Source organism: Crinia signifera, chromosome 5, assembly GCF_055691185.1.
Source record: "Crinia signifera chromosome 5, ASM5569118v1, whole genome shotgun sequence".
Classification (NCBI taxonomy): Eukaryota; Metazoa; Chordata; class Amphibia; order Anura; family Myobatrachidae; genus Crinia; species Crinia signifera.
The window spans coordinates 79749986-79775976 of NC_139221.1; the positions used below are offsets into that span (position 1 = coordinate 79749986).

General features: G+C 44.5%; 1 protein-coding gene across 1 annotated transcript in view; it reads right to left on the minus strand.

Annotated features, from left to right (window-relative positions):
• The window catches only part of RMC1 (regulator of MON1-CCZ1), a 37262-nt gene extending 22958 nt beyond the window's left edge, over positions 1 to 14304 (minus strand). The window contains exons 1-6 of the mRNA XM_083187517.1: positions 14010 to 14304; positions 10712 to 10788; positions 8787 to 8871; positions 7387 to 7443; positions 3831 to 3917; positions 1288 to 1428 (exon numbers count right to left, since the gene is read on the minus strand). Of these exons, the coding sequence (XP_083043643.1) occupies positions 1288 to 1428; positions 3831 to 3917; positions 7387 to 7443; positions 8787 to 8871; positions 10712 to 10788; positions 14010 to 14111 (549 nt within the window). The 5' untranslated portion in view covers positions 14112 to 14304. The remainder of the gene's footprint in view (positions 1 to 1287; positions 1429 to 3830; positions 3918 to 7386; positions 7444 to 8786; positions 8872 to 10711; positions 10789 to 14009) is intronic.
• Between the last annotated feature and the right edge of the window lie 11687 nt (positions 14305 to 25991).

Genomic DNA, 25991 nt, shown 5'->3' on the forward strand with positions numbered 1-25991 from the left:
AGATTCTTAAGGTCCCCCTTACACAGTGCATCACATTGGACAGCACAAAAAGTATGTGCAGCCCGTAGCTTTTGTACTAGATTGCATTGCATCTAGTACAAATAGCATGTGATGTCCTACAGCACCGTGCTTTCTGTACTAGATGCGATGCAATCTAGTACAAAAAGTAGGAAGCACATTGCTCAGTGTATGGACACCCTAATTGTGATACCTTAGTAAAAAGTATGCAGGGACAATCAAATGTTGGCTTCACCAATTTACACTAAAGTGGCCTATTAACAATATGATATGGGTCGTTTCCCTGATCATTTTGAAAATCAGAGATAGAACGGTAGTAAAAAAAAAAAAAACGGAAATTGGGGCATCAAGGATTACCTTGAACATGTAACAAATCAAAAATGCAAAAGGTGCCAGGGTAATTGGATAAAGTGGATACTCCTCTAAAAGCTCAAACACACTATTGGCACTGCAAAAAGCAATACAACTGGAGCTTACGGTCTAAACAGCAACATGGTTAACTCGTTTCTGATGAAGAATCCTTTGGAGATTCTTTAAACAGAGAAGTAGAGGAAAAGACTGACAAAATGTGACACCAGTTAGAAAAATATCAGGACTGAAACTAGGATTTTTGTCACACGGTACAAGGCAGTAATTACGCTACAGTCCATCCCTCCCCTCATCTCTCCCTTGTATGCACATATGGGCATCACATCCAGAACTCGGGGCATGCAATCCTCTAACACCCCCCCCTAGTTGCGGCCCTGTAGTGGTATCTGATTTGGTGGGAGGATTCTGAACATAGCTGATGCAGGTTAAACTCAATTGCCCCCAAATTATCTTAGACTTAGTCATAGATAAGGTCCCAGTCAGCTTTAAATAAAAAAAAAAAAAAAGGCTAGAGGGAAAGGACCATCATGTAAATCTGAGGGGCTGATGCAGTAAACAGATGCGACATAAAAAAAAATAGAGGCACAGTAACAGATAGGCCAGCTTGCTATGGGCCTAATTCAGACCTGATCCAGAGACAATTTGTTCTCAAAATGGGAAAAACCATGTGCACTGCAAGTGTGGCAGAGAGAGTTAGATTTGGGTGAGTTATTTTTTTCTGTGCAGGGTTAATACTGGCTACTTTATTTTTACACTGCAATTTAGATTTCAATTTAAACACACCCCACCCAAATCTAACTCTCTCTGCACAGGTTACATATGAACCACCTGCAGTGCACATGCGCATTGAGCATTGTGTGTAGAAGACCTAACAGTGTGGTTAGTGTGATCTCGTCTCACCCTGAAATGAAACGGCTGCAGCACATTACAGAGGTTGGCAGTAGACAGCAGAATAACACAGCTCTCTGGGCAGTACATGTACCAGTTGACATTGATACTCTGGCTCTTGAGGAGCTTCAAACACCTCTTTTCAGCCAGGACCTGAAACAAATAAAACATGTGAACAATAGCATTATACAGTAGGTCTCATCATATCATGTGTGACAATTCTGGGGGATGTAGCTGGAAAAGTGGTGTAGTATCTAGGCACATAATCAGTGACTACACACAGCTTTTCAGGCAACCGAATGAAAATAATGCTTTACTGGCAGCACAAATGAAACAGAAAAAAACAAACCACTCAATATCCCCCCCCCCCCCCCCCCCCCCCCCCCCCCCGTTCAAAGCACTACCTCACTTCTTTGCCAGACAGCTGGTCTGAATTACAAATATCCTTTTACACAAATAACCTGGGTCACTGTGCGGTGTGAAAGGGCCTTTTGAAAAATCCTCTGTAAAAACAAAAAAAGGGTAGTGTGAACGTGGAACCCGGGTACCACTAACACCACAGGTGATGTATAGCTCCAATCACTGCTACCTCAACCACCTCACCGCCCACCATAATGCACCATAGCTCCGGCCCACCCCCCAATGGTGTCAGTGACCCGGCATATTGAAGGCTGCTATGGGGGAGCTTCACCTGGCAAATGCCAGGTCGCTCCCGGGACGGACTCGTGTCCAAATCCCAAGTGCGACCCGGCATTTGCGATGTGAAAGGGGTAAAAGTGTATTTTGAAAAAGTCTCTGTGTCTTAAAGGTAAAGTCACCAAATTGCCTACTCACACTTGAGGCTTACTTGCCTGGCTTCTTATCAGCCACAGGGCTCTGGCCTGCACTGGGCAACCTCTCTTGCCCTTCAGTCTCTCCAGTACTGTATATACTTGGTAACATCCTCAAAGACTGCCCAGTTCCCCACCTGGACTGTCTGCACTCTCCAGCAGCAGCCCCATCTGTTTGCAACAGTGTTTTCCAGACTGACTTCACTCAATGTCGTACACACGGGGGAGATATATTGCTCAGCAATATATTGCTAGCAATATATTGCTGAGTAATATATTGCCCAGTGTCTCCTTTTCATCAGTGACCAGAGATGGTCGCTGATGAAAGGGAACCTCTGCCGGCGGTGCCGCAGAGGTAATCAGCTGGTCGCAGGAGCAAGCTCCTGCGACCAGCGATTATAATGGGGCTGAAAACGGAAGCGCGCACCCGGCGATTTATCGCTGGTGCGCACTCCAATCACTGGCAATATGGTCGCCTGCGACCATATTTCCAGCGATTTCAGCCCCTATCGCAGCCGTATGTACACAGCATTACTACTGGTATTTACCTTCATACTGCTACACATTGAATCAAGCAGAATGAAAAACGCACCATTGTGGATGGTCTAAAAGAAATTACTAAACAAGTACCAACGAGACTTGATCCATTACTAAGGGGTTGATGTATCAAGCAATGAAGAATGGAGAAGTGGAACAGTGGAGAAGTTACTTATAACCAAATTGAAGGCCCTGCCTGGTTTTCTCTACCACACAAGCCTGTAGCAATAATGGACAGTTTGCCTTCATTAGCAGGTCATCTAAATAAGGAAGGACAGTCGCCATCCTAGCCCTGTGAAGGACACCCAACTGCCATGATCTTTCAAAACAATTTCTGCTGTGTGAGTTTGTCAAGATAGATCACTGCAGGCTGAAGATAGCTAGAGAGAAAAGATCATATAAACTGAGGAGCGTCTGACTCACTGCATCTTCCCTTCACGGCTCAGCTCACTTTATCTGTCACTGAAAACTAGCTACATTGTCCAATGCAATGACAGCCTCTTCTCACCCGAAAAAAAGCCAACAGGCCAATTCACCCGCACAGAAAGCAAAATGTAGGAGCAGGGAGAAAGGGTGTTTGCTATTACATAGCACACGTACAAATCTATCAGGGGGCAATAAAAGGAACAATCAAGCACCCTTTTTACCTTAACCTCAGTGAAGAGAACATGTGGGTATTCACTTAGGCTGGAGGAAAGGAGATTTTGTACCCTCAGAAGGAAGGTGTATTTTACAGCGAGGGCAGTAAAGGAACTCACTGCGACAGGAGGTTGTGTTGGCAGACACAATTAATACATTTAAGAAAAAGTTTGGACAAGTACTTAATGGATAACATTCCGGGCTATAACCAGCATGTTATGGTTTAATAGGGGGAGCAGTGGGCTAAACATTGATTCTATTTTGATTGTGTTGGCAAACTAAATAAACCCAGTTGGGGATATCACCTAACTACTTAATGAGTTATGTTAAAAAAGGTTGAACTTTATGGAGGAACGTCCTTATTCAACTTTACTTACTATGTTACTATGTATGTTGTGGCATTCATTTAAAGTTAAACACCAATACAAGGATATATTTTATTTTTTTGTTGTTGTCCTGGAAAACAAAAATAACAAACAACACAAAAAAAAAAACACATTTCAAAATATTACTTCTAAATAAGCAATAAAGGTATCTCAGGCACAATACCTGGTAAAACTCAATTCCTTGATCAGTTATGAAGACAATCTCTGTAGCACTTGTCCAGCAAAATCCCAAAATTTTGGCATTTTTTGTCTTGGGAGAGAACATAAAAAGGTTTCACATTAATAACACTATTGCACTGAAAACTACAAGGCGTAAACAATGTTAAGAAATTACTGTACAGCAAGGAAAGGAACAAGGAATACAAATGTAAGACACCATACACGACATGGCCAATAGTATGTGCACAAGCCTTCTGAATAGTCCAATATCAGCCACACCCATCCCTAAAAGGTGCACAAGTCAAGGTTTATAACCAAATATTAGCAGTAGAAAGGATTATATGGAGAAGCTATGCAACTTTCATAGTGGCATGGATATAGGATACCAACTAACCAAGAAGTCTGCACTTCTAGAGCTGCCTCAGTCAACTGTAAGTGCCCTTTTTGTCGAAAAGTCTATAAACAGCAGCCTCTGGAAGCAACGCCGGTGTAAGAACTGTCCAAAGGGAAAATATCAAACAAGGTGGATAGGAGCTACCAGTCCAAAACCAGTATGTAGTTTATATTCTCTCAAGGGCTCTTACAAATAGGTTTATTTACATAAAAGGTGGGATTCTGGATGCTTAGAGATGGAGGGGTTAGGGGGATGAGACCAATAACCTTCAAAACGCTGTGCTCTCTTTAAACCAGTCATATAAAATAAACAAGGTCGCAAGACCTTCAAGAAAACACAGGTTGTTTGAAGATAGTTTGCCTAATCTGAAAGTATTTGCACAATTCGCAATGGTTTGCACTTACAGACTGAAGTGGAACATGAAATGTACCTATATGCTGCAAGTGCAACTTCACCTTTCTAGCAACTTGGCAGTTACATGATTCTTGTGTAATATGACAGTTCTCCTTAATATGAGAACATTCTAAAAAGGTGCATACACACTGGCGATATATCAGCCGCTTCATTGAACAGACAATATATTGATGCACCATCGCCCAGTGTGTACAAGTGATATATCTGTGAATGGCGTAGTTCACAGATATATCGCATCGGCTGTGCAGCACAGCCAATGCCCGATATATCCAAAGCTATATTGGCGCATTCTGCAGTGTGTACAAGCAATCTGATGACCAGCCATACGATGATTGACAGCTCAGCGGGCATGCACATGCAAATGTGCCCACCCATTTGTGATGTCAGTCCCAACATATTGGACAGAGTGTATGTTGAACACTGCCCGATCATCTCTAGATATACTGGTTTTATCTTTATCCTACTCTCCCCAGGTAGTGACAAACTCCACCCAATACACAAACCATCCCTCCCCAGGTATCAACATATATCGACACCACACTCTTATTGAACCCCGAGTACCAACATATGCCCTTGCCCATACTAAGGTAGCATGACATTCCATCCTCCCACCAAGAGGAGCAACACAAGACAAATAGTAAACACTTTGGGGGAGTTGTCCCTCCAATATTAGCCCCAATCAGTTTTCAGATGGTAGAAATGGTATCCAATTAGAGACCGTTTTCATCAGTAAGAAACGGACCCCCAACTAGATGATAACACATGGGATCTGGGCTAAGTTTCTGATCCCATGTGTTATCGCGGCTCTGTCGGCTGCTTTTTGGAGATTATGCATAACACCAGATATCGGACCCTGGTCCAGCACTTTCACATTAAACCTGGGTTTCCCATCATACAGAGGGTGACTGGGGTTTAATCCTTTTTATAACTTGGGTCGAATTGCTGGGTTGGTTGACCTGGTTATAAGCTGTGCTTTCACATTGCACCCCAAACCGGGTCCATACGGCTCCATCCCGGCAATAACCTGGGTCTGAGGTGCGATGTGAAAGATGTATCAGTAATGTGTTATATCTTTTTACCATGAAGACATACAGAGCCGGCCTTAGGCATAGGCAGACTAGGCAATTGCCTAGGGCATTTGGAATGTCTAGGGGCATCAGCAGCTTCTGCTGATTAAAATGATATGCAGCATGCCTATATTCTGTGTGTGAGTGAGGCTGTATCTGCATATGAAATAGTGTATTCGTGGAAATCACTGTAACATAGCTTTCTGTATGCAGGTACAGCCACAGTAGCACACAGAATATGTTCATGCCACATATCATTTTAATCATCGGAAGCTCCTTGTGTGTACTGGTCATAACAATGCAAATAAGACGAATTTTCAGCAAAAAAGGCACCCAACGTTAGCAGAACTGGCCAGGAGCTGCATGGCTTATTGAGTCAAGATGTATGAGGAAATATCTGTATCCAAGCCGAGGCAGAGGTCACAGTGTTAGCGGCTGTGCGAGTGCTGTCTGCGGGTGGGTTGGTTGTGCAATAGTGTTCGACATATGTGTAAGGGGCATTATGTGTGTCATGTATAAATGCATTAATAATGTGCAACATATGCATAAGGGGCATTATGTGTGTCATTATGTGTATGAAGGGCATTAATAAAGGTTGGCATAATGTTTAAGGGGCATTATGGTTATAAGGACATTAATAATGTGTGTTATGTGTAAGGGCATTACTGTGTGGTATTATCAGGGGTGACGAGAGAAAGGGGTAGGGGGTACAAATTACCCAGGCCAAAGTCTGATGGAAGGGCCCCCTCCCCTTAAGTGACAGCAGCAGCTCTTCTCCTCTGCCCAGCACACACTGCTTTGTGCTGGGTTGCAGTGTGGCCATGGAGGTGCTTAAAATACAATATTTTCTCAGGATTTTTTTTCTAAGGGTATAATGTAAATAATGTGAGGAGTAATGTACATAAGGTAAAGTGGTACTACTGTGTGATGAAACGTGAATAAGGGACACCATCGCATGATATAATGTGAATAAAGTTGCACTACTGTGTGGCATAGTTTGAATTGGGGGTAAAATTGTGTGGCCATGCCCCTTCCCAGCAAGAACACACCCCTGTTTGGGCTGCGAACCGAATGTGTGCACTGTTTCTATTTAAAATATTGCGGGTAGGAGCACCAAAATGATGACTGCTATGAAGAGGGTTGATGGTGCTGGGAAAGGTTAGCAGGGTAAGAGGCGGAACTAGTGGCGGTGCTAGGGGGCACCAGACAAAATCTTGCCTAGGGCGTCATTTAGGCTAGGGCCGGCTCTGAAGACATAGGAAGGGACAATAAGTCATCAGTTTATAGATTTAAGTAACAATTTATTGTTCATAAGTATACTAGAATTAAAGTGTCAATGAAATACCCATTTACCTTGTAGAGTACTTTAATTCTAAAGCTCTTACAACACAAGGTGTAGATTTACTAAAGCTTCTAAACTAGACAAGTGTTGGTGTTGGCCAAAGTAGCCTATCATTATCTAGAATGAAACAGGGAAATTGTAGCTAGAATCGGATTGGTTGATTTGCCTTGTCAGGCCTGAACCTTAAATCTACCCAATGATGTTTATTCAAATTATATATCAAGCAAAGAAAGACTGTGCTCGGGAAATTATGCTTTTTTATATGCAATGTCTCTAGAACATAAGAAATGCTTCTAGCCACCAGCTCTTAACTCCAAACACACAAAACAAAATACACATTTACCTTACATTCCTGAGAATATTCCAATTGAGAGTAGTCTTGAATCAAGTTGATAAAATCCTGAAAAAATGGAAATAATTCTCCATATACTGTACCAAAGGATAACAGGCAGGAAAAAAAGGAAAGGAGCCAAAAGGAAATGTATAAAGGTTGAGTATCCCGTATCCGAATATCCGTTATCCGAACTATTGCAAAAACCATACATTCCAGAAAATGAAAAAATATATATATATTTTTTTTGGTACTCTTTACCTAGAAGGGCGCCCATGATTTTGATCTTGGGCATCGCAAGGTAAAAAATTGCATCGGTCGCATCGCATGCGACCAAAAAAAAAATCGCATGCGATGCGATCGACGCGATTACCGGGATTTCCCATAGGAAACAATGTTAAATGTCCCAATTGACCCGATTTTCCATAGGGAACAATGTTAAATGGCCCACAGAGGCCAAATAGGCACCCTGAAGTGTGAAATGGCCCCCCCAATTGTTAACGCCACCCCACGATCAATGTGAACCCGAAGCGTGGCGAGCGCAGCGAGCCCGCGAGGGGCGGCGGTACGCGTCCTACGACCTTTTCATACCCCCACTATCCACGTCGGCGTGGAGTTGAGAATAGAAAGTGTGGCGAGCGCAGCGAGCCACCGAGCCCGAAGCGAGGGGACGCGGACACCTGTGAAGCCCGCGAGGGGACGCGGATACCTGAAGGTATCCGCGTCCCCTCGCCACGCTTCAATTGTGCTTACAATGTTAAATGCACCCCCACGCCACCCCCCAGTATGAATGTGAACCCGAAGCGTGGCGAGCGCAGCGAGCCCGTGAGGGGCGTCGGTACGCGTCCTCCGACCTTTTCATACCCCCACTATCCACGTCAGCGTGGAATTGATTTTATATAGTGTGGCGAGCGCAGCGAGGGGATGCGTATACCTGTGAAGTAATGCGCGTCCCCTCGCAGGGCTCGCCACGCATCGGGCTCGGTGACTCGCCACACTACATCAACTCAACTCCACGCCGACGTGGATAGTGGGGGTATGAAAAGGTCGGAGGACGCGTACCGCCGCTGTTCGCCACGCTTCAGGTTCACATTCATACTGGGGGTGCATTTAACATTGTAAGCACCCATTAGTTTGCTTATACAATTTTTAATCGCATCGCATTGTATGCCATATACAATGCTATACAATTTTAACATTGTATGACATTGGGCACCGTGATAATACACAAGTACCCTGTAGTCTTAGTAACACTGTTGTCAGTATATTAACTTCTCAAGGGGCACAATTGGGGGGGGGGGGGGGGGGGGGGGGGGGGGGGTCAATGTTTCATGTATGTATTTAGTGTTACAGCATCACTACCTATGAGTTACAGGTGACATTGTTCTAAAAATAGGAACATAATTACTAACCACAGTCTTAATGGTCCTCTGTACAGCAAGAATCTTATTTCCCAATGAAAATTTAATACACTTCACTTCTCCTTTGTCTTCCATTCTTGAGAGAGAGTGAATAACAATGGTCATAATACAATCAGCCAGAATAATAGACTGAAGTTACTTTATAAATAACTCTACATTAGTTTCTTCTATTAACCACAGTTTAGTAGGTTACATTAAAAGGTAAGCCCACATTATAATCCTCTGCCTGAATATTGATTTATACATAAATGATACACACCTTGAGCATTCAGCCTCCATTTAATTTAATACTAGCGACCTGCCGCAGCTTCACATGGGAGCAATTTTGACTTTATATGTACTACAACCTATATTCAACTTTCAATCTTGGAATATAGGAAATACATTATTTACATTTAAAGAGCTTCTCAAACGGAGACGTACTATGGGCAAGTCCCGCTATACAAAATATCCTCCACAAATGCGCTCACTGCGACGGTTCTTTTTCAGGTGCAGTGTCTAACAAAACTTCAGTTAATTGACTTCAGATCATTAGCCGGCAAACACTGAAGTGATTCATATTCCTCAATTTCGACCCTGGCCTTTTAAGCAGATATTTTGCACATCTCTCACAGCAATGTTGGCACTCAAAGGGCACTCAAAGGGTTAATCTCCAAGCTACTTCTGTACAGTAACCACCAGCCTTGGGAAGAGGGAAAAGGCGCAGCAGGGATGGTGACTGAGTTACAGATACTGTAGGTAGAGGGGCCAGATGTACTAAGCTTGAAAAGTGATAAAATGGAGAGTGATAAACCATCAGCCAATCAGCTCCTATGTCACAGGCTGTGTTTGAAAAATGTTAGGTAGGAGCTGATTGGTTGGTGGTTTATCCCTCTCCATTTTATCACTTTTCAAGGCTTAGTACATCTCACCCGTGGAGGTAGGGTCAGAGAAACACGCGGAGAGAAGGAGGGGTCAGAGGCATGCTTCAGGGAGATCAGGGGCACACATGGGAAAGTAGGAGACAGGGGCATTTCTGGGGACGTGGTTAGACAATTGGGGAGGAAGTGCCACGGGCATTCATGGGAATGAGGCATTGTGATTGTTTCCTGAAGCCTTCTATGAGAGCACAGCTACTGTAGAACCACTCTTGCTCATTACGTGCATTGTAGTGCACTACCATTCTCTTACTGACATAGAAATTATTACTAAAAAAATTTTTTTTAATGGTTTCATACTAAGCTTTCCTCAGCAAATGCTTACAATGGTGAAAACCGTATTGAAATAAAATATTAGTTAGAGACGTTGTGTAACAGAGGAGACATGATAATGCTCAGGTACAACCTTGATTTTTGCTTTATAGCCAACAAAGCTTCACCTGCAGCCCTAGTCCTTACTTGGTAAATAATGCAAACAGTAAAAGGTGCGTTTTGGCCCAGCGTGTATGCCGAATGATTTAATGAAAATCGCTGGCAGTGCGTACACACTGAGGGATTTTCACCAGGCACAGAGATTTTCATGGGGGAAATTAGGGGGTTGAAACACGTTCCATAGTAGAACACTATGTTAAGTGTTCACTCGGCCTGTAAAACAGGCCAATGGATAGCGGCAGCCATCGATGATGTGGGAGCTCTCATCGCCCACCCAAGGAGATTTTGAGCTCAAAAGTCCCTCAAAATGGGAAAAGTAAGATACTTTCAGCTCAAAACTGCTTAGTGCGTTTGGGCCTTAAGAGCTGGGACCAACTGAAACATGGACCAGGAAGAAAATGGTGGCTGTAGGTGAGGGCTCCGCAGGTCACTGGCTGCCCTAGGGTCACGCATTAATGATTTAGTTACAATTTTAGATTGTTTTATGATAGCATATTTTAATAATATCATCAAATGAAAGATTTAATCTATAACAGCAATAATGTTTTATCATTGGAATACTATTACCTGAAAGAGATGGGAATCCGGTCTTCGGGGCCCTTAACCACAACACCAATAGCTCCGCCCGACCGTACTGCAAATACCTTTATAGAAAAGAACATTGTCATTATATATACTCATTTACATATCACAATTTTGTGTCATGTGTTTTAGTTTTTATCTCATTTTGCACATGTTCAACGCCCTGGCGTTTGCAGAGCTGCACGGGCCCTGGCTTATCTTGCGCTGCATGGCGTATTGAGATGAACGGGTAAATTTACTAAAGCTTCTAAAGCTGGGAACACAATATTAGATATTTGCAAATGACATGCATGATAATGATATCATTAACGAGATTATAATGCATACCATTCAGCGTGTGCCCACTAGATCGTTAATGATGCGAGCTCCCGCGGATCATTACAGCAGTCTGATTATATCGCCAGTGCATGTTCTGTGAGTGTCCAGGTGAAGTCACTGAACGATATCGTTAATGATATAGACATTGGTCAGTGCTGGATCGCTCATCTGGGAGCACAAGAGATCTGGTTAGCAATAACATTCGCTAACGTTATCGCATAGTGTGAACCCAGCTCTAAAATGAAAAAGAGGTGATGAAGCCCATGGCAACCAATCAGATACTGCCTAGATCAGTGGTTCACCAACTGTGTGCAGTGGCACCCTGGTGTGCCTTGGGGGACTTACAGGGGTGCCCTGGGTTGGTGGTCCAGGACCAATTCAAGTTTTTTATGTCCATAATAATAGTCATATTGTGGACAAACCGAAGGCAATCCTGTCAATTACCACATAACTGATCCTAAGGATGAGATGTAAACACAATTTATTTCACTTAATATTTGTTTCTGACTTTTTCAATGAGAAACCTTTAGCCTAGGGGTGCTGCAAACACATTTGTGATGCTTTGGGGTGCCGTGATTCACAAACTTTGGGAACCCCTGGTCTAGATCATTTCTCTATTGCATTCCAGAAAATTATACACAGAATTTGGATGGTTGTTAGGAGCAACTTACTTTTTTCAATTTTGGAAGCCTTACCCCTAAATGTATGAGGACACATCTCTAGGACAAAGGGTTCTAGTTTTACATTCAGTATGAATGCCAGATTCTTCAGTGCTGCAAAACTGTATTCATTTAGAAAAAGAACTGGAGCATGTGTGTGTCATTAGCATCCTAACTTCCCATACAATCTACTCTTTCATAATACGCCATCCTGCAGAAGGGCATGCATGGCTCACGTGCTAGTAGCAGGCGAACACAACAACAGCCATTCATTTAGCAGGAAGAAGAATCCGAACGGACACAAAAATTACTATAGCGGCTATACCACCTAGTGCCCATTCTAGCACCCTGCACCTAATCAGTGAGGAGGGCATATGGTATAAATGGGGTATGGGTCATAGGGTCAAAAGTAGTCAATATGTCCAAGGGTCTACATGCATTAGGTCAACATGGTCAAAAGGTTGACACAAGAAATATGTCAACGTCAAAAAGGTTGACATGCGTTTTTAAGGTCAATGTAATCATGGAGACTATATAAGTTTACCACTACACTACAATAATCTTGCTCTATGCCCACTTGGATAGTTAAGTATGATAAACCACCCTTTTTTTTTTTAAACACATGTCGACCTTTTGACTGTCGCCCAATAGCGGTCAACCGATTGAATTTCAACCTATCATCCACATCCCGTATATATCTAGATGATGCATTGCTATAGTAGCTTTAGCGAGAAGTCATATAATCTAAAGTTTTGCATTTAAAAATTAAAATATAACCTGATTAGGTGCTAGAATGAACACTACTACCACCACTGAATGAACACTACTACCACCACTAGCAATACTTTAGATTCCTTTGTTTGTTTGTTTTTAAATTCAAAAATTTAATGTACACTATGGGCCAGGTGAACAGAGTGTTCCCAACCGATATTCTGCTCAATACTCTGACATAAGTTCCATCCATACACACTGCATGATGCAGCGGTACAAGTGCAGCATGGCAAGAATAGGGGAGATGGCACAAACAGGAGAAGACAAGAGAGAAAAAAGAAAGATGGGTACTTGTTTCCTAGCACGGCGCCCATCGCATCATATACCATTATACTAAATAAGGTATACGATGGTATGGTATGCGATGCAACGCGATATTGTACAATAAAATATTGCATCACATCGTATACGATTTTTTATTGTACAAGCACCCTGATGGTTCCTTACAATGTTAAATCCCCCCCATAGTCAATGCCATCCCCAGGATCAACCCGAAGCGTTGCGAGCGCCGCGAGGAGCGGCGGTACGCGTCCTCCGACCTTTTCATACCTCCACTATCCACGTCGGCGTGGAGTTAACTTTAGATAGTGTGAGGGGACGCGGAATACATGTGAAGTAATACGCCTGCGCTCACCATGCTTCAGGCTCGGTGGCTCGCTGCGCTCGCCACACTATCTAATATCAACTCAACGCCAACTTGGTAGTGGGGTATGAAAAGGTCGGAGGACGCGTACCGCTGCGCTCGCCACACTTCGGATTTGCCCTTTGCCTTTGCGCTGACAGTGGGGGTGGCGTGGGGGTGCATTTAACATTGTAAGCACCCATCAGGGTGCTTGTACAATTAAAAAACGCATCGCATGCGGCTATATGGCATGCGATGCGCTGGTGTATGATGGACATGGGGGGGGCGTGCTAGGAAACAAGTACCGGAAGATGAGTGAAATGGGGGAACGTGAGGAATAGTGAGAGTAATAAGGGGTGATGGGAGGAATTGGGGGGGGGTGGGGGGGAGTTATGATGAGACAGGAGGAGATGGAAACAAAAGTGTGAATAGTGGGAGATGGGAGGAATAGTTATTAAATAGGAGGATATTGGGAAAATAGGGGGAAAAATGGGAGGAATAGAAGGGATACGGGAGGAATAGGGGAGAGGACATGGCAAATAAGGAATGCAAAATACTAGTGATTGAAATGGGTCTATGAGGAAAGTATCAAAGCTGTGAAAGTGCTAAAGTGTAGCGAGATAAAGTAGCACCCAGCAGCTTCTGTAATGTTACTGGCTATGCTTGACAAATGAGCTAGATTAGGAGCTGATTGGGTGCCACTTTATCCCTCTCCAAGCTTTATTACATTTCTGCAGATATTATTTCTCCCGGACTTGTCACACCGCCGATCAGACAGGGTACAGCTTTGCCGGCATCATTATGACACTGGAAATCTGGAACTGCAGCGCTTCCTCCTGTCTGTGTAGCAGTACCTCTGCCAATTGTGCCACAATATAAGTCACAATAGAATACACAGCATTCACTCTATCACCTGCTTATTGGCCTCATCGAAGAACACGCTATTGACATTGGTGGCTTTTTCAAACAGAATGGGCCGGTCACACAGCTCCAGGTAGTAATCCTCCTTCTCCATAGCGGCTGGGTACGCCGTGGGGGTATCCGTCTTCTGCACTCAGTTAATGTGTGTACATAGCGATACCGCTGCTGTGACACAACACCATCCCTGCCAAATTACTGGGTGGTAGCTACCGGTGTATTACAGGCTGCTCCACTGACTGCCAACCAGGAAAGGAAGTATGGGCTTATTTTGTCCGGGGTTATCGCGCCATTTTATTGTAGCCACACACCTACACTTTGCTGGTATGTAATCTCCTCTAACATGGCCGCCTTCCAGGAGAATCATTTGCAGGACGTCAGTGAATCACGTGGATGTACAGACGCTATCCATAGAGTGTGCACAGCACTGTCAAAAAGCGCCTCGGTGACAGCTCGGCGGCCATTTTGTTGGTTGGAAAAACTTTCTTAAAACTAGTAGCGAATTATTGTAGCTGCCTATAACATGCTAGTATTCTATTCTATTTTCTCTGTAATAGCCAAGTACATGCTTCCTGACGATTTAACAGCCAACTCACAAGAATGCCCTTTTATTATGTTCTATGTGCATCCTCCAACCTTTTCATACCCCCACTATCCACGTCGGCGTGGAGTTGACTGTAGATAGTGTGGCGAGCGGACGCGGAATACATGTAAAGTAATACGCGGCCCCTCGCAGGGCTCGCTGCGCTTGCCACGCTTCGGGCTCGGTGACTCACTGCGCTCGCCACACTATCTAAAATCAACTCCATGCCGACGTGGATAGTGGGGTATGAAAAAGGTTGGAGGACGCGTACCACCACCCCTCGCGGGCTCGCTGTTCTCGCCACGCTTCGGGTTGGCGTTGATACTTGGGGCGGCGTTGACAATGGGTATACCTCCCAACTTTTGAAGTTGGGAGGTTGGGACGTTCGCGCGGCGAAGCCTCGCGTGTTCCCGAAAGGGGGCGTGGCCTCAAGGAAAGGGGGCGTGGCCTCGAGAAAAGGGTCGTGGCCTCACGGGGGTGACGCGAACTCCGGCCACGCCCCATTTTAGCCGCTCGTCGGCGCTGAATAGACGCTGTGCGCACAGCGTCTATTCTCGGCAAGCTGGGGGGGCTCCCAACTGTCCCCCCCCACCGCGGGACAATGGCGGCCCCGGGCGGGACGCGGGAACGTCCCCGAATATCCAGTTGGGGGACGTCATGAGACTCCAGTTGGGGGACGTCATGAGGACCAGAGGGTGGGAGGACACCGAGGCCGGGCTCACGGAGTAGCCGCCGAAGATACCCCACGTGTGTGTCTGATCATGTGTATGTCACACTATTTACTATATTATATATTTTATATATATATATATATATATATATATATATATATCATGGAGCCTAGGCCATGCAAACCTCTGATGCAGCTGGCCACACCAGTAAACAAGAGCCCTTATCACTGCATTCCCCGGTGGGCCCTATACAGGTATGTCCCAGTTTGACGCTGGTCAACAGTAACCATGATGATGACCATAATGTCAACACCACAATGACTCAACCTGTCCACGGGCACCAGGTAACGCATGTCAGCAGGTTCACAATGTTGCCATGTGAAATGTTGACAGTCTGAGGATACTGATGATTAGCCAAAACTCAGGGCGACCTGAGTTTAACCCTTCTAATAACTCAAATTGCCTGGTTGTCATCCCAGGTTATTTATTTATTTACAGTTTAAATAGCACAGCAGATTCCCTTGCGCTTTACAATAGTAGACAGTGATAAAACAAACTAGGTAACAACAGACAGACTTGGAGGTAGGAGGGCCCTGCTGCAAGCTTACAATCTATAGGGATATAGGAGAGAAACACAAGGACAGGCATCAGTAATAGCATAACAGTCCCACCAAGTTACAGGTCCAGAAGGGTAGCTATATAGTACATAAGTGCCTCAGAGGGTTATGCGTGTAGAACTTAAATATGATAGGCTTGCCTGAAGAGGTGAGTTTTCAGGGAACACTTGAATGTTTGGAGGCTAGTGGAGAGTCTTATTGTGTGTAGAAGGGCATTCCATAGGATGGGAGCAACCCGATGAAAGTCCTGTAATAGTGAATGGGAGCTAGTGATCCGTGCAGAAGAGAGACGCAGATCTTGTGCAGAGCAGAGTGGTCGAGATGGGAGATATTTTGTGATAAGTAAAGAGATATATGCTGGTGCAGTATGGTTAATAGCTTTATATGAGAGTAGAAGTGTTTTATATTGAATACGGATCAGCAGACGATGAGCGTCTTGCAAGGAAGATTAGCCTAGCAGCAGCATTTAAGATGCATTGCAGTGTAGAGAGTCTGTTCTTGGGAAGACCAGTTAGGAGACTATTGCAACAATCAATGCAGGATATAATAAGTGCATGGATAAGATTAGGTTTTGTGCGTAAACAACGCACCTCAACCCGGGTCAACCAGGCAGCAACCCGGCAATAACCCAGGTTATTAGTGCGATGTTAAAGGGTTAAGGCCCCCTTACACTTGTCCAACTTATTGTCCAACAAGTTGGACCTGACTGACTCAAGATTTATCCTATGTGCAGGAGGATCAATCTATTGCAATCTCTTGGTTATACCCAATGGCATGGGATTGTGCATTGGGTCCTACACATCAGATTGTGTCAGATAAATTGACCCAATCCAGCTGAATTGGGTCAAATCTGACAAAATCTCACAAATGTAAGGGGCCCTTAAGTCTACTTCTGGGAGATGGTAAGGGACCACTAGACTATTAGTAATGGTTTGTTGACAATTCATCATCTTGACATATCTTAAGACCCATACACACTAGAAAAATATCTTTCCAATCTGGCTGGTTGAAATGAAAATCTGGAAATTTTGGGGAGCAAAGGACAATTGACCATTTCCTCCTAAACATGGTAAACAGCCACAAATTGGTCCTACAGACAAATTGGTCATACACACACTAGAAGATTTGAAAGACAAAAGATATTGGTGAACAATTTCCCTTGAGCTGATCATGAAAGATATTGTGCATCCACATTGAAAGATGGGTGCATGAGCAATATCGGCAGATTGACCTGTATATTCGGAAGATGTCAATATTATTAACAATGAGCATTGTTAAAGATATTGGACATACACACTAGAAGATATTGTCAGAAGCCCCTTTCTGAATGAGATTGATGCCAATATCTTCTAGTGTGTAAGGGCCTTTATGCAGGAATTTCCAGATTTTCATTACAACCAGCCCGATTATAAAGATAATCTTCTAGTGTGTATGCGCCTTTAGACAAGATTAGTGTCGATAATGTCACAGTCAACATGGTTAGCATGTCAACATTATCATGTCAACTTAATGACTGTTGACAACTTATACCACACCCCAATGGCGCAAAGGTCTGATGTAAAAAATATTTTTTATCCTTGGTGCTGGCATATGGCGTCAAACCCCAACCCCTGGTGTAATCGCAAAGCTCTGTTTCCACTTCTGATTGGCCCACTGCTATGTGATTAATACAGCAGGGATGACCACAATGGATGAAATCAGTAATAGTTTCCTACCATTGTGGTTAACCACCAATAGTACCATCAAGGGCTACATTCTCTGGATAGCCCACCAATGGCTATTAAGGCCCATCTACACTAAAAGATTATCTTTCCAATCTGGCTGGTTGAAATGAAAATCTGGAAATTTTTCGGAGCAAATGACAATTGAACATGAAAAATGGACTAAATTGGTCATTCAGACAAACTGGTTAAATCTATTTATGCAGATGACTGCTTTTGTCCATTTCCCAGTGTTTGGGAGCAAATAGTTGATTGGAATGAAAATCTAGACATGTCTGGGAACAATTTACAACCAGCCAGATTGGAATTGTAATCTTCTAGTGTGTATGGGCCTTTTGTTGGAAGGAATGAAAGTCAACTCAGTTTGCCCATTGTTCTATTCCCCCACCCCCATCTGCTGCTATGGTTCTATTCCTCCTCTGGGTGCATACTTACCTTCTAGGAACTCCTCCTCCACATTATGTCCTCATGCTAGCGGTGCATAGCCCACCTACCATTACACATGCAAGTAGGACAGCCTGGAGTCTAGTAGATAGCATGGCCATAAAAGTACAGATTAGTACCTGTTAATAGGCTTTCCTCTACTCCAACATGGCAGCATACTTCTGGGTTACGCCCTCTCGGTAGATATCTGGAAAGGAACACAAAAAACAGACACTGCCCCTATATAAGGACCTCCTCCCCTGGGCTCTGTTTCTTCAATTAATTAGCTCCATACACAACACATGTACAACAAAATGGGCACGGGAAAACGGCTGCCATGGTGGAGTAGAGGAAAGCCTATTAACAGGTACTAATCTGTACTTTCCTCTACCTCCCCATGGCAGCATACTTCTGGGTATACCCAAGCAGTTTTATTTCACTGGGTGGGACAATCCATTATCATAAATGAAAGAAAAAGGATACGGTTACTTCACCATCTCCGTCTGTAGTCTGTACCCTTTAGTCAGCCTACGTGCCTATCTTCATACTACTGCGCTCAATATTTTGCGCCCCATACTAGCATCTTGGGATGCCGTAACGTCTACCCTGTAGTGTTTGGTAAACGTGTGTGCAGATGACCAGCATGCTGCTCTGCATACTTCTTCTATTGACGTGGACTCCCTTTCGGCCCAGGACGCCGCCAAGGACCTAGTCGAGTGGGCTTTTAGCCCCACAGGAACTTCCAACTTTCTAATCTTGTATGCTTCCCTGATGCATGTCTTTATCCACCTAGAAATGGTGGTTTTTGTAGCTCCCAGACCCTTATTCCTGCCTTCCATCAGTATGAACAACCTTTTTGATTTCCTGAAAGGCTGTACTCTTCTTATATAGGTCTTTAAGGCTCTAGTCACATCTAGATTATGCAACCTTTCTTCCTTAGCATTTTTAGGGTCCGCACAGAAAGAAGGAAGGATTATCTCCTGGTTGAGATGGAAACTGGAAACTACTTTAGTTAAAAAAGTAGGGTTTGTTCTCAGCACTGCCTTGTCTTCGAAGAAATTTAGAAACGGTTCTTGTACCCACAGGGCCTGGAGTTTGGACACTCTCCTTGCTGATGTAATTGCTACAAGGAAGACCACTTTCATAGTAAGATAGTTGAGTGATATCTCCTCTATTGGTTCGAACGGAGCTTCTGTTAATACGTTAAGGACCAAATTGAGGTCCCATGGGGCCATGGGGTTGTGGAAAGTTGGCCTGATCTTCTTGATCGCTTGAACGAACCTCTGAATATACTTATTGTCCGCAATCTTGATGTCCAACATTGCCCCAATGGCCGAGATTTGCACCTTCAAAGAATTCGCCGCCAGCTTCTTTTCCAACCCTGCTTGCAGGAAGTCTAGAATGGTCGGTATTAATCTGGGATTTCTGTTATTTTCTTTACAGAAGAACACATATTTGCCCCATATCCTATAATAGGTTGCTGACGTCGACATCTTCCTTGCCTTCAGTAGTGTATCCACTACCTTTTGAGAAAACCCTTTTCCTCTTAACGTCCTGGTCTCAGTAACCAGGCCGCCAGGCTTCAACTTGCTGGTTGACGTTGGTGATACCGACCCTGCCAAATGAGATCCTCATGATTGGGTAGGACCCATGGCCCCCCTATCGACATTCTTACTAACTTGGCAAACCAAGGTCTCCTCGGCCAGTATGGCAGGACCGCTATTACCGTTTCCGTTTCTCTCTGCACTTTGTTCAGGAACCTGTGGATAATTGTGAACGGGGGAAATACATATGCTAATTCCACTCCCCACCTTGCGGTGAGTGCGTCTGTCTGCCACGCTGTTGGTTCCCAGTGTCTGGAAATGAACCTCGGAACCTTCGCGTTGCTCGCCGTCGCCATCAGGTCCACCTCTGGCATCCCCCATTTCTGTGTTAACTGTACAAACACTGCTGTTGACAATTCCCACTCTCCTGGGGTTAACCTGTGCCTGCTCAGAGCATCTGCCCTGACATTTTCTTTTCTTGCCACGAACACTGCGGAGATGTTTCTGACATGACGTTCTGCCCAATTCAGGATTAGTGCCACTTCCGACATCAGCTTCTGGCTCCTTGTACCCCCCTGTTTGTTTAGGTACATGACCACTGACTGGTTGTCCGATCTTATTATCAGATCCTTGCCTCTTACCAGTTCCTGGAATTCTTGACATGCCAGAAACACCGCCCGCATCTCTCTTACGTTTGAATGTTCCTGGCTCATAGCCTGGTCCCATTCTCCTTGTATCGACTGCTCTTCGCACACAGCGCCCCATCCAGTCTCGCTGGCGTCTGTTGTCACCACCATCTGTGGTCCGGTCGCAAACGACTTTCCTTTGGTCAACCTGTGCTTTTTTGACCACCAAAGCAGATCTTCTACTGCCCCTTTTGACAGATATATTCTCTGTCTTCGGTCCTTTGCATCCCCATTCCACTGTCTTAAGAAGCAATTCTGCAGTGTTCTGATGTGAAATCTGGCCCACATTGCCGTGTCCAATGCGGCCGACATAAGGCCAAGTACTCTCATGCAGTCTTCTGAGTACACTGCCTTTTTCCTTAGCATTCCTCTTACTTCTTGTAAAAGTTTTAAGCGTCTGTCCTTTGTCAATTTTATAGTCATCTCTTTCGTATTTAAGATGACACCCAGGTATTTCACCTCTTGTGTCGGCTCTAACTGACTTTTTTGGAGGTTGATTAACCACCCATGTTGTCTTAGGTAATCCAGCACAACCCTTGTATGTGCCTTTGCCATCTCCTTGGTATCTGCTGCGATTAAGAGGTCGTCCAGGTACGGCCAGATTGAGACTCCTAGCACCCTTAGGTTGGCCACCAGTACCACTAGCATTTTTGTAAAGGTTCTTGGGGATGTTGACAGGCCGAACGGCAGCGATGTGAACTGGTATGTGACCTGTTTTAGACGGAATCTGAGGAACTTTTGATGTCCTAAAAATATTGGAACATGTAAATATGCGTCCTTTAAATCGATGGTAGTTAAACACATCCCTCTTTCTATATCTGGCACAATGGATCTTATTGACTCCATCCTGAATCGTTTTACCTGAACGTAGGTATTTAGTCTTCTTAGGTCTAGGATAGTTCTGAATCCCCCTGAAGGTTTTTTCACAACGAAGAATCTTGAAAACCACCCCAGATCTTCGTCCTGTTTGGGAACTCTTAAAACTACCCCTTGCTCTATCATGGTTTGTAGGCTGCTGAATAAGGCCGCCCTTTCTTCCAGGTTGCTGGGAATAGGTGACACTTCCATCCAGTTTCCTGGTACTGTAACAAATTCGATTTTGTAGCCTGAGGTAATTACCTCCAGCACCCATTTGTCCTTTACTGACTGATGCCAGGCCTCCTGGTATTGCATCAGCCTGCCGCCCACTTTCTCTCTGGCGTCATTGCTGGTTTTGCCTGAAGGCAAATCTGCCATCTCTACCTCTTTGGCCACGAAAATTATTTCTGTTACCAAGCCAAGGCCTGCGAAAACCTCTGCCCGGCCTATATGTTTTTGCTTCCCTGAAGTCAGCCGACTGGTACCGGGATGATTTATTAAATGTCCCTCTTCTTGCGGCCTTATCCTGGGGTAGCCATACCGACTTACCCCCTGATACTTTCGTAATAATCTCATCCAACTGTTGCCCATACAGGTAATTTACCTGAAAAGGTAATGAGATTAATTTATTTTTGGACTGACTGTCCGCCGCCCAAGGCTTTAGCCATAAGGCCCTTCTTATAACCGCCGTTGTAGCGTTGGATCTGGCCGCCAAGCGTACCATATCAAGTGAGGCATCGCACAAAAACTCAACAGCCACCTGTATGTTTTGTACCACCTTCAATAACTCAGCTCTCTTAATGCCATCCAGCATGTCGGACTCCAGGTCTTGGCACCATGACCTTAAGACTCTAGTAGTCACCGCTACAGCTGATGAGGCCTTCATTGAAGCCCCTATCGTCGTGTGCTGCTTCCTCAGACTCATTTCAATTTTTCTCTCCATTGAGTCCTTAAATATATTCGCATCCTCTAATGGTAGCGTAGTTTTCCTTGAAATACGTGCTATTGCCGCATCAACTTTGGGTGCTTCATCCCACCTTTTAACCTGCTCATGGTCATTTTGGACACCCTTAAAGGCACCGCCACCTTTTTATCGGGATGCCCCCATTCCTCTTCCACTACTTCCTGTAGCGTCTTAGACAATGGGAATTGTTTGGTTTTTTTCTTTTTATCTTTAAACAGGAGGTCCTGAAGCTTGCCCTCCTCCTGAGGGTCTTCTATATTGAGCGACTTATGGACCAAACAGAGTAGGTTCTCTAGTAAGTCTGGGTTGAAATCCACCCCTTCTTTTTCTTGGAAGACTTCACCTTCCTCCATCTCTTCCTCTGGCTTCCCTGAAGGACCCGGTTCTGAACCCTCTGAGTCCGAAAGTACAGCCCTGGGCCTCTTTCCTGATGATTTGGCAAAATCCTCTTTAGACATAAAAGTATCCGCTAGCTCAGTTTTGAGTAGCTTCACTAAGTCTGTGATCTGGATAGATCCTATTTGCAGGGAACCTCTACATTTGCTGCACACTGAACCTGAACATTTATCAGGTAACACTTTGTCACAAGATGAACACTTCCGCTTGTGTTTGGTTTTAACCTCGCTTTTTTCTTTGCCAGTTTCCGACCTAGCAAAAGAAACCCATGTTCAAGCATATAACAAGACTTTTTGTACTAAGTAAAAAAAAAAAACAAAAAAAAAACAAACTGTGCATCTTACTCCGGCTTACCCTGGCTTAATCGGCTGCTTTTTTTCATCCTCCATGTTAAACTCTGGCAACAGAGACTCACTGTAACAACATATGACCTCTATTTAGACGGAAAATAATACAGCCAAGTCCCAGGCAGCGCCGCTGCCTAACGGGACCTTACCACAGTCTGCTGGTATCGGGAAAAACTTTCACTGGCCCGCTCTGCAACAACAGCGTCCACTCTCACACGGCCGCAGGTATCTCTGTTCCACAGACGCTCTGAGGCGCCTTCCGATGACCTCAGACGCCACCAGCGTCTCCTACTAATACCGCGCGTGACGTCCTGCGTCACCACGCGCTGCGTCATGCTAGTCGCCCGACTCAGTTTCCATGGCGCCTGTTTGTTCAGATACCGGCGCCATTACCCACAACCGCTCCTGGCGGCGGGGTACCCCAGCAGACGGACGGCCCAACTGCCCTTGACAGCGGGAGTCCTATTATGCCATTACCCCTTACTGCACTCGGCAGGGGAGCCAGCTACACAGCCTCTTCACAGGGTAAGCCCATACACCTACCCGGAAAGGAAAAAAAGACACAGAGCCCAGGGGAGGAGGTCCTTATATAGGGGCAGTGTCTGTTTTTTGTGTTCCTTTCCAGATATCTACCCGAGAGAGCGTAACCCAGAAGTATGCTGCCATGGGGAGGTAGAGGAAACACAGATATTTTTTACCGTGTTTGGCCCATGATATCCGCTTTCCTGCCCTATGAAGGAATAGTGTAAGGAAATGTAGGGATGATGACTGGTTAATTTGATCATGGAGGAACATCCAATCATTATTTATTGATCACAGACTTGTCCTATGCGATATAAACATCCGATCCATAGTTAATCTGGATTGGCATGACAGTTGCGTAATGTTTGCCCAGCATGTTCTCCACAAGGACCTGAGAAGAGCTCTAGAAGCATTGTAGGTGTTGTTCTTGTGAAAAACCTGTAATACAATGGGCAGTAATAGTGTCCCTATTGCCAACAGGCAAATTTGCATGCCTAAACTACAGTTCATTAAGAAGTACCATATATACTCAAGTATAAGCCTACTTTTTCAGAACATTTTTTATGCTGAAAAAGCCCCCTCTCAGCTTATACTCGAGTGAGAGTCCTCCTTGAGTCAATAAGTTTTCCCAGTTTTTTGTTGTGAAATTAGGTGCCTCGGCTTATAATCAGGTCGATTTATACTCGAGTATATACGTTATGCTGTATGGATGCAGTGCAATTACAGTACATACCTTGTATACAACACATATTAATGCAGTATGTAGTTACAGCCTGGCAAGCCTACTTACAGGGGGTTGCAGGGTGTGGCAGTTAGTGTGCTACTAAATATTAGCATATGTATGGTAAGATTTCTGTACTGTATTGTCAGTTTTTTCTATACACTGTAGGTAGAATAAATGCTAGATTTGTGATAGACAGGCATTGCTCTGCATCAGTGCTGCCATCTGCATTCATATGTCAGTGACTTATGTCCCATACACACACTAGGGGATATTGTGAATAATATCGCTCACAAAGAGGCTTTTAGGCAATATCATTATCAATATTGTCTAGTGTGTACACTTAAACCAGGGATGGGGAACCATTTGGCCCTCCAGCTGTTGTTGAGCTACACATCCCAGAATGCTTTACTACAGTTTTAGCATGACCATATAGCAAAACTGTAGCAGTGCATGTTGGGATGTGTCGTTCAGCAACAGCTGGAGGGCCAAAGGTTCCCCATCCCTGACTTAAACTATGCACGCTCCCATGTATAGTTAACAATTTAAGTTTTCTGAACAAGCAGGTAAATTGGCTATATATTGAAACAACCTGCCAGTGGGTCCTGGTGACATCACTAAACGATATTGGCAGCCGATATCGTCCGGTGTGTATACACAACAGAGACCTGTGGCCGATATTGTTAATTAGGTACTTGTGTATTATCACGGCACCCCCCTTTCCATTGCATGCCATTGTACAACCAAAAAAATTGCATCGCATGCCATATGATCGGATGCGATTCGATGAGACGCGATTATACAGATTTTAAATTGTACACCCACCCTGATGGGTACTGACAATGTTAAATGCCCCCCCCCCCCCATTGTTAACGCCACCCTAAAGCGTGGCGAGTGCAACAAGCCTGCGAGGGGCGGTGATACGCGTCCTCCGACCTTTTCATACCCCCACTATCCACGTCGGCGTGGAGTTGATGTTATAAAGTGTGGTGAGCGCAGCGAACAACCGAGCCCGAAGCGTGGCGACTGCAGCGATCCCCGCGTGGGGACGTGCATTACTTCACAAGTATTACGCGTCCGCACGCCACACTATAAAATCAACTCCACGCCGACGTGAATAGTGGGGGTATGAAAAGGTCGGAGGACGCGTACCACTGCGCTCGCCATGCTTCGGGTTAGCATTGATAGTGGGGTGGCGTTAACAATGGGGGGGCATTTGACACTGTAATTACCCATCAGGGTGGGGATACAATAAAAAAGAAAAACAAAAACGGGTCTGGGTGCGCATTTAACATTGAAATCGCATGCCATTATAATGGCATGCGATGCGATCTTAAAATTGTACACTCTTCCCAGGAAAAGCCTCAAATCGGGTCCATCGCATACCTTAATTAGTGGTATGCGATGCGACGGGCGCCGTGATACTACACAAGTACCTTTAATTATATCATCTGCAGCCTGTATAGGTTTAGTGCATAGGGGGCTCTAGAGCTTCTACTGCCAGAAAATATTTGGATGTTCCAACTTTGTCAAAACCAATAGAAGAATTTGGTAGAGGAAGCCCAGATGGGTAATACATATATAAAAGTTCCATAATGGCCAACGTGTCACTCATGTGCATACTTTTTTTTTTTCCCTTTAAAGGCAAAAAACCTGTTGTAAAAAATCTTTGGGTGCGTAGTCTGCTGCGTCTGTGATCCCTGGGAAGTATCAGTGGCTCAAACATCTTACAGCCTGTGCTGCGTGACCTTGGGGCTGCTCAGAAGTTCTACAATCAACTGATCTACGCCTTTATACACAGACCAGCAGTGGTATAAATAAGAGTTTAGGCAGCTGTGGCATTTGCATATTTGTATGCAGTTGTTACATACCTATTCACAGCAGCATTAGCGTACACCTCAGAATCAGGCACATGGATACATCC